General features: G+C 45.3%; 1 protein-coding gene across 4 annotated transcripts; it reads left to right on the top strand.

Annotated features, from left to right (window-relative positions):
* The first annotated feature begins 444 nt into the window (after positions 1-444).
* Positions 445-7,823, top strand: LOC128297641 (uncharacterized). Of its 4 annotated transcripts, none has more exons than XM_053033322.1 (5): positions 445-504; positions 2,042-3,387; positions 5,948-6,138; positions 6,212-7,157; positions 7,445-7,823. In XM_053033322.1, exons 2-5 carry the CDS (start codon positions 3,265-3,267, stop codon positions 7,742-7,744), a joined length of 1,560 nt encoding a protein of 519 aa, XP_052889282.1. In that variant the 5' UTR covers positions 445-504; positions 2,042-3,264; the 3' UTR covers positions 7,745-7,823. The 4 variants fall into 4 exon arrangements, 2 of the variants coding, with proteins under 2 accessions (XP_052889282.1, XP_052889281.1); XM_053033321.1 differs by lacking the exon at positions 445-504 and adding an exon at positions 507-760 and having other exon boundaries at positions 2,015-3,387; XR_008287244.1 differs by lacking the exon at positions 445-504 and having other exon boundaries at positions 507-3,387; positions 6,212-7,355; positions 7,445-7,585.
* Positions 7,824-9,572: the final 1,749 nt, after the last annotated feature.

Here is a 9,572-nt window from a genome sequence, read left to right on the forward strand (position 1 = left end):
ATTCTTTATGGATAAACCGAACGTGACTCCCCCTTCACAGACATTTATTTTATGCGCATGCAGCTTACATTTCGGAGAACGATTCTGTTAAGGGAATAGTATAATCGCATGTGTTTTCTACTCTTGTTAACATTTTAAGTTGAATTTATTTTCTTTTACAAAAAAAATCCAAAAATACCTTCTTGTTCAGGTTGCCATAGTGTATACAGAGTTGCTGTAGTGTACTACACCCTTAATATTTATCGGTTGGGTGACATTGAATGGTAGTTGATCATCTCAGTTGCCCTGCTGATTGCTTAGTTGCTTAGCTAAGTTGGAACGCAAAGAAGAAACATTGTTTTGGGTTTCAGAATCACGCCACAGCTTTGTTTATGCAATTTATGAAAAGCGAGAAGGGAGCGCTAGTAATGCACGTGTAGTTGTGCTGGGCTGTGTTCGTTCCACAGATGTGAACTGATCGGCAACAAGTGACAGGAATTATATTCAGTTCTGCTTCATCAGCGCGTAGGCATCGATCGGCCGATTCTGGGTGCTACTAGGCAGGGGATTTCCCAGTGTCGCTACATCCGATACAACATTCCGTCAAAGGATCGTTTGAAAGTGTCGTGTCGTGCGCGTGCGGTACATTGCTGGTCATCAGCAAATATCTTGAGCGATTGATCAATCAAATTGTACCATTGTGACTTCAAACTTCTGTCCTGGCGCTCTGTTGCGGTCGTTAACAATCATCACTGTTGATTTCCAGCAGCAATTGGATAAGGTGGTAACAATAGTGGGTGTGTGTGCTAAAAGCTTGCGGCTGAAGAGTGTATGCGATGGCTTTACATGAAGAGAGGTCATAAATCAATCAACCATCAACCTGTAACCAATTAGTGTCGTTTATTACAGAGATGAAGGCATTTCTGTGTTTTGTTGCCTGCGGGTGTTGGTGCTTCCGTCCGTCCGATAACGCGTGCTGCGGCAGGGAAGAAGCGCAGTGATTAATCGATTTTTCGTTCGACCGGTATTGTTTTGTCGAACTGATTAGATTTTGCGATAATCTGATAACTGATTCGTGCTCGAAACTCTGATAACTTGTAATTGGCTAAGCTACTTATTCGATTAGCGAATAATGTTTACATTAACGACTCTGCGGCAGAAACGAAGCGATTGCAAGCTCAACAATGTTGCACGAAGCGTGAGATGTTTATAAATCCCTTTTCGAATGTGAAGTTAAAAAGTATACACATACGACAAGAACCATTGTTTGCTTTCCTTTGCCTCGGTTTATTGTTTGCCCATTAGAAGAGAATAACCAGCCTTTCCCGTTCTCTATGGTCTTAACGGCGTTCGTGATCGTTTGCGATCGATTGTTTATAATTGGTTTATGCATCAGACGTCCAGTGGAAGTCAGCTTTCTGTATGCATCGTGTAGAAGGTACTTTGTTCAAGCCATTAGTGGTACTCGAGCATTTGTTTCGATGGAAAAAGGTTCCTACGTGCTTTGGTTTTGATATCTAGAATTGTTAGAATAGATTTTGTTGAGTCGTCAGTGTCGTGATCTTCACTCATTTCATTATTTTATTTGTAACATTTTTTTAAACGTCGGTCTATGCTTCAGATTGTGGGATACTCTTGGGTTTAGACCCAAGACTTTCGCGCTTGGACAGATTTGATTGTTAGTTCGACAGTGTGAGAAAGCGTAAATGTTCTCTTGATATGATGGAATTGGCCGATTTTGAGAATCGATCTCACAACACAACAGATTGCTTGGTGTTGTATCTTCGAATACAATATATTTTCTTAATGATTATGCAACACGCCTTAAGCCTGAGCCTACTAGTCTGAAAAAGGTGCGCGCCTGCTGGCGTCACCACGGAACTCTATTGCACTGACTGTTGCTAAGCAACCGCGTTTATCCGTGTGGTGTTCACGTCTCCAACACTTGGGAAACTACAGCATCTCCTGGATGTCGCAAATAGATTTCGGATTAGCAGAAGGTTTAACATTATATTCCCTTTCTTTTTCTTTGCAGTTCACTTCTCTATCCTCTTCCAACTAGCATGAAATAGGGTCACCCTACTGCCAATCGACTCCCGAAGCCAACTCCCGGAGGGGGGCGTATCATGCTGCAATTGACGTGTCATGCTCAATCTGTTTGTGATAAGCGCATAAAATAATGCACAAACTAATTTCCCTATCAGGCGGAAACCAAACATATAACCCCAACATCATCAACCACGAGCACTGGCTTATCTTAAATGTCGCGATGTCATAAACGTAAAGGCATTTGCGACTACTCCGGGCACACCCAACGAGTTTCTGCGTAGTTCCTGAATAGGCGCAACCTTGTCAATAAAATCACAGCCACCCAGCCCAGGTTCCCTGAGTCATACGGGGTGTGTTGGATGGGACGCTATAGTCGGTCTGGCGGGTAGCCGGAAGCGCAAGGGACGATATCGCACGATAAGAACAATGCTTGGGTAGATTGCGGTCCGATTTAGGACCCCTTGCGGATGGCAAACACTTTTGGCAAGATATCTGCGTCAGAATTGTAATGACCGCCGAAGGGCGACAACACGCACTCTAGCGTTGCAGTGCCAGAACGAATCGGGCCGTGTACGAGACTTCAATTTTTAAATCTCTCGATCTATAGCGGGTGAAAAAAAAACATATAAGACAAAAACAGTGATCAACAAAGGTGAAGGAATCGAGATGCACGATTTGAAATTGTGATTTACAATACAACCGGCGACGTCAGTGATGAAGAGTTTAGACCAACTCCGTTCGATACTATCTTATCGGCAGCGGTAAACGTGTTCCTTGTATCCTTCGAGTGCGTGTGTTTGTCATCTAATATTCAAAAACTGAACCAGATAAAGCGTGCGTCCACAGACGGGAAGTGCCGTAAATTCGTCACCGGCACTCAGGATACTTAAGATTACCCCGTAGGTAAAGTACGATAAGAGCGTGGTGTTTCGAACAGTACCCGAACTCTTTGGTGACTAGATTGATAAGCCGGTGTTTGCAAACGAAAAAGAGAGTACCAAAACATCGCAGCGCCACTTTGCGTTGCATTCGCCATCAAAGTCACCATTGCAGAACGTGTGAAAACGAAACGCCAAACAAGTGTGTGTCAGTTCACGGTTAAGCCTTGATCGGAAACGGACGTGTCTGAGATCTATTAGTTGTGCTGTAAAACAGTGCTGTAATTGCTGGAATTGCGGAAAAGTTTGGAGGGTGTAAGAATACACACAAAGCGAACACTGCGTCAACGACAGAATAATGGAAAATTTACGATGTAAAAAATGTAATTGTTTCCCAAACGGTGAGGTGTATCAGTGTGCCGCAAAGGATCACTTTTATTGCGCACCATGCCAGGAATCTTCGAAGAACACACTGTGCTTGGTAAGTGTATACCATTCTTCTCCAACAAGTGTTCACTGAACGAGTGAAAGAGGCGCATTGTTAATGGCTTGCTGTTTCAATCATGATATTATAGATACATGTTTTGATATAAAATGTGTAATAACTTGTGTAGTCGTTGTGCGAAAACTCGCAAGCGACATTAACCTCATAAAGTGCTGTGCTAAATGCAGCGGCGGATCTTCCGTGCTCTCCTGGTACTATACATTCGAAAACTGGTAGTTTTCGAAGAAATTTTTTCACGACCAACGGGAAAGTTAGTGTTTAAACATTGCATACCTTTCGGCGGTTTTCGATCAAAATTGCTGTACTAGGTGCTACCTTGCTGGTTGAAAACAGCTGGTTTTGTATGGAATTTCGTAACAGCTGATGGAAAGTTTGAGCGAAATGAAGGATGCTCTCCGTTTCATCCATCTTCCTTAAACTAGTGAACGCTCTCACGGGTTTGATAGTATGCAACGCCATAGGGATGGGCAAATTTATTCCACGCTGCAGGTGTCACCTCTGACCAGCTGATTTGGCCATTGGACAAATTTGTCAGTATTTTGTCAACTCTCGTGGCCCTGCACCTATGGATCAAAGAATGTTTTAGTTTCAAATGCTAAAAGCTATGCAAACCTAACCGACTGTGCATAACACAAATTATTATTATTATATAAAATTTGCGTTGTTTATTTAATGGGATACACAATGTTAAACAATCCACTAAATAATAAATAAACAAAAAATCGAAATTCACAACTTAGTAACTCGCTCATTCTATATTGCAAACGTATGACGGGTGATTACCCCTCATAATGCATCAGAGAATGAGCGATCTCCCGCCAGGATATGCAATATATACGCGACATAATTACGTGGAGTAATTTGATTGGATGAATTTTCCTCTGCATTCGGCTCCATTGGGGATCATTCTCATTGATGACGCACCACTATCTGAGTTAGTCCCCGTGTTCGATGGTCTGGGCTGTCTTCCTCGGCGACGTATCTTAAACATACCATGAGTCCAACCGGCTTCACCCCGTGGAAACAGGATCGGGTACTGTAGTGGACGCATCATCTGGTTGGTCTCATACACTGACCTTAAGGATCCTGCAGCCCAATCTCCTATGTATATTCCGTGCTACCGGTGATATCGTCACAAACACACATTACCCATCTCACCTGCAGTCGGTGTGTTGTTCCGGAACTGTTCAATACCTGGTTTACGTGAAAGGAGGCATCGCGAACAGACATGCGTTCATACGTATGACTGAACATCCGTGTTAGGAGATTGTGTGTTATAAATACCCGCTGCAGGATAAACAATAGCGATTAACTTCACCACCAAATGCTGGTGCTTGAGTGTTTTGTTAAGTTAAGTTAAGATCGAAGAAGTATAAGTGAGTGTTGCATGGCAAATATCCCGGAAGCACAGCGAGCGAACCAATTCGATGGCAAAGTGTTCCTTGGATGCTTTAGTTGTAAATTTCACCACGTGCTGCTTCTCTAAGCAGGTGCACGTATGATTGTAGCTCCATTTTGAAGAGTTCAGATACAGTGGTAACTGGAGTTGGTGGTGATATAGCCGGTTCCAATATTGTATTCGAAGCTGGTGATGGCCCTGGCGGACCATTTGAAGAAGATGATTAGGGGCGGCCCAGCGGCGGATCAAACGGTAGGCGGAGTAGGCCCCTTCTTACTGCGCTTTTCGCCTTGTCTCATTTCAAGTCCCCTCAATGTCCCCCTTCCCTCTTGCATCGTTTTTAAAATTAGAGGCCCCAGCTATAATTCCGCCCTGAGCCTCCAAGGGGATTGATCCTCCACTGTATTAGGTCCATAAGCTGGATCTACAATCCTGCTTCGAATAAGTAATAATCAAGAAAGACAGAAATGGTATTCCAAGAACCATGATGATTGTAATATCAAACGGAAAAGAGAGCTCGCATGATTGCAATATGGTTTTATTCATATTCGAGGACAATGCTAGCTATGTCGTAGTACACTGACAGATTGTGTCGGTTAAAATATCATTAGCGGCTTGCAAACTTGCACAAATTGTGACAATCGAAATACTAAACAAAATACTCCACTACAATGCTGTTCAGAAACACGCAGGCAGGACATTTTCAGATAAAACAGATAAAAACTCGCATTAAAATAGCCTACTATGTAACGCGTTACACAAAGATGGCGGATAGCTGATGGATGTATGCTACAGACACTTCTGCACACCGTCCGCACAGAGTGTTGCTACGATTGCATTCTTATTGTTGTTGCAGATACTAGTTCAGCCTGATATGTTGTTAGCACACGCCTAAACCTGGCTGATAAGCATTTTTAACACGACATCCCAGCCTACCGGAACAAGCCCAACAGCAGCGATAACCATTAACATCTGTCTCCGATAACAGCAAGCCGCTGTCAATGATGATAGTCGGTTTTGATGTTGTTGTTATTGGTGTTGGAGTTCTATGGGCTGCTGAAAGAGAGAGAGAGAGAGTACGAGGCATGCTGGTATCCCTGTCCGCCATCTAATCTTCCGTCTCTTCTCCTGTTGCAGTGTGGTGCCAAGCTGGATCAGAAGAGAGTTCCCAACCCGATCGAGAAGCTGCTGAATCAGGCAATGTGCCCGTGTCGCTATGCGTCCAACGGATGCACCTGGAAGTTTGCCCAGTCCGAGATGGATGCACACGTTGTTGAGTGCCGCTTCCGACCCTATCGGTGTGTTACGGATGCTTTAAATGTCATCAAGTAAGTTTGGGGTAGAGAGATTGCTACATCAGCGGCATGTCGGACGTTGGAATAACCTCCACTTTCTATATAGGTGCGATTGGCGAGGACTACAGCACGAAATTGAGAAGCATCTTACCGAGGGTCACAAGGAGCTAGGTCCTGTGTTTCGTTTCCGCGAGACGACATCACTGGTGTTTAAGGAGCAAATGTCGCTAGGAGGTCTTAAGCTGGTGGACGCCTTCAGTAAGCGCTTCTTGTTCTACTTCTTCTCCGATGTAGCGAACAAGAAGCTGTCCTTTCTGATGATCTACTTTGGACGACACGAGGAAGCGAACCAGTACTGTTACGAGCTGGAAATACGTGCCGCGCCCTATGCGACAAAGGACTCGCCGGAAGAGGACGACTCGGACAAGCCAATCACCTTCGCACGAAGCGTCAAGTTTGTTGAGCGTTGTTGTTCCGATTCGGAGAATCTGGCGAAGCTGCTGGAAGAGGATCGTTGCATCACAATATCCCACCGGGATGTGCATAAATATCTGCACGAGGAGAAGATCCATATGCTGTACAAGATACGCAAGGTAGATCCAACGCGCGAAAAAAAACTGTCCACAACAAGCGTGACCGCTAGTGAAGTTCCGGAAAAGGCCAGTGCGTTATCAACGAAGACAAAACCCCGGCCTCCACCGTTTGTGTTTGCCAACAAGGGGAAACTGTCCGGCAGTGGCAAACGCTCAAATTCGTCTTCAAGCACTTCAAGTTCCAGCTCGAGCTCGAGCAGCGGCTCTAACACGTCGACATCCACCACCAAATTGCCGAACATTACTGGTGCTAGTCCCACCACATCTTTGCCCTCGCGAACACCATCCACCGCCTCGACGGTGACAGTTAGTTCGGACCGGAACAGTGTCGATGCGCTAGCATTGGACGTCAGCCGTAGTTCACTGTCGTCCATCAATCGTGTCACTACACCGTTAACACCGTTCGAAAAACCGGAACGGTGTCCGCTTCTGACGCCTTCCATCAACAAGCACGATGTGGTAGGTGAAGTAACTGCCCAACCGGCCAAAAAAACTATGGCCGAGAAAAAGCGAGACATTCACCGGCTAATGAAGGCATCGCACAACGTGAAGAAATAGACAAGCTGTGGCCTACTATTATTCATCAACGCTTTACCGTCTTCTGTTCTGTGTTACTGTTTATGCTTCTTTCATCCGCTTCTCACATATTGTTTGTGCGTGTGTATCTCCTTTCTTTTGTACTGTTTTAGTTGCTCGTTGACGGCTTTTGTTCACTTCCATAATGTTTTTCCCGATACTACTTGCAGCCTCCAACGTGGTCCATTTCGCAGACGACAACGACGAGCGGTTTCGCTTACCACACCAGCACCGAGTATCAACGGCAGGTTTACGGCCATGAACCGTACCGTAATGTCCATCATTATCCGCTGAGCGGGTATACAACAACGGCTGCCGTTTGCCAGCGATACACCCAACCGTACAAGGTGAAGGACGATCGTGGCTATCTGATGAAGCATCCGACAAACTGTCTGTACAAACCGCGACCCAAATGGTCGGCCGGAGGTAGCGTCAAAGAAGGGAAAGCAAAAGGTGGTTGGAGTGCGTAAAACTTCAACCGAACAGGACCTACATACATTTAACAAATAGCTGCAACACAGAATTATACTTTAAATATAACATACTCAACCTGGAGCTTTTCTCACTGTTTCTCACTTGTTAGGTGCGACGATGGGGGGGAAGACATATCTTAATCTTTGTTTCGATTGATTTATTTTTGTGTCGGGTGAGCGGAACCCTTTTTGTTTGCAATTCGTGTCTTCCAATTCCAGCACTAATAAGCTTTTGCACAATTACATTTTTCATAATATTGTATGAGTGTGCCCACGATGCACGTTCAAGTATTCACATACATGTATCATGTCTAGGCTTACGTTACTATCCTAAAGAATCACGTTTTTTTAGTTCGTTTTTGCTACCGGTAGACCATAGTGTAAGAATGAATAGCAAAAGCACCAAGAACCCACCTACGGGAGCGGAACTACATTTAGGAAGAATATTTAGCATATTTTACTAGGAAGAAGCCTACAGGCACCTAGTGCCTAGTGTGCACTGCGTGGCTCCTACAGCAGTTGCAATTATCTAAAGTTTGGACACCTGTTCTCGTAACCGGTTTCTGACCTGATGCTACAGGTGCAGCGTTCCTAGGTTCACTTATCAGTCGTGGCGAATTAGACGACTTGTTACCAAGTTCCAAAGCCGTGGGCAAACTTAGTTCACCCGATGTCTCTTAATGGCTTGTCTAGGCTAACTGACAATATCATTCGGGGATCGGTCCTACTGAGCATCTGGTCGAAATAAACCACCGGCAACGGGTGTCCAACTTAGTGTAATGACAACTGCCCATCTTAAGCGTACTGTTTGGAGTAGAATGATATCGCTAACGTTAGGAGTGTGCATGGCAGCAACAGCAGTAATCTCGTCCGATCGTCATTGCTCAGACTGGACGGCGCAGCACGGTTCGTGCCAATTGCGGCCTTCTGCACATCCGACGGCTAACTGCTGGGCGATTCAATGTCCACGTCCAGATCGTTCAGCACCTGCCGTTCGTGTCGACAGTTTTTCGGTGGTTTTCGCTTAAAATTGCTGTACTAGGTGCTACCTCTTCCGTGGATGCTCTCCTGGTACTAAACTGGTAGCTTTCGAAGCGGTTTTGCGGTGGCTTTCGCGCCAATTTGCTGTACTAGGTGCTACCTCTTCCGTGGATGCTCTCCTGGTACTAAACTGGTAGCTTTCGAAGCGATTTTGCGGTGGCTTTCGCGCCAATTTGCTATACTAGGTGCTACCTCTTCCGTGGATGCTCTCCTGGTACTAAACTGGTAGCTTTCGAAGCGATTTTGCGGTGGTTTTCGCGCCAATTTGCTGTACTAGGTGCTACCTCTTCCGCGGATGCTCTCCTGGTACTAAACTGGTAGCTTTCGAAGCGATTTCGCGGTGGTTTTCGCGCCAATTTGCTGTACTAGGTGCTACCTCTTCCGTGCATGCTCTCCTGGTACTAAACTGGTAGCTTTCGAAGCGATTTTGCGGTGGTTTTCTCGCCAATTTGCTGTACTAGGTGCTACCTCTTCCGTGGATGCTCTCCTGGTACTAAACTGGTAGCTTTCGAAGCGATTTTGCGGTGGTTTTCGCGCCAATTTGCTGTACTAGGTGCTACCTTTTCCGCGGATGCTCTCCTGGTACTAAACTGAAAGCTTTCGAAGCGATTTTGCGGTGGTTTTCTCGCCAATTTGCTGTACTAGGTGCCACCTCTTCCGTGGATGCTTTCCTGGTACTAAACTGGTAGCTTTCGAAACGGTTTTGCGGTGGTTTTCGCACCAATTTGCTGTACTAGGTGCTACCTCTTCCGTGGATGCTCTTCTGGTACTAAACTGGTAGCTT

The sequence above is a fragment of the Anopheles moucheti genome, chromosome 2 (assembly GCF_943734755.1).
Source record: "Anopheles moucheti chromosome 2, idAnoMoucSN_F20_07, whole genome shotgun sequence".
Classification (NCBI taxonomy): Eukaryota; Metazoa; Arthropoda; class Insecta; order Diptera; family Culicidae; genus Anopheles; species Anopheles moucheti.

What these genes read in the sequence shown, in the direction of transcription:
- LOC128297641 (XM_053033322.1), top strand. Translation starts at nt 3,265, where the DNA reads ATGGAAAATTTACGATGTAAAAAATGTAATTGTTTCCCAAACGGTGAG. An exon ending in GATGCTTTAAATGTCATCAA is followed by an intron (nt 6,139 to 6,211) that starts GTAAGTTTGGGG and finishes CTTTCTATATAG; the next exon opens with GTGCGATTGGCGAGGACTAC. An exon ending in CCATCAACAAGCACGATGTG is followed by an intron (nt 7,158 to 7,444) that starts GTAGGTGAAGTA and finishes TACTACTTGCAG; the next exon opens with CCTCCAACGTGGTCCATTTC.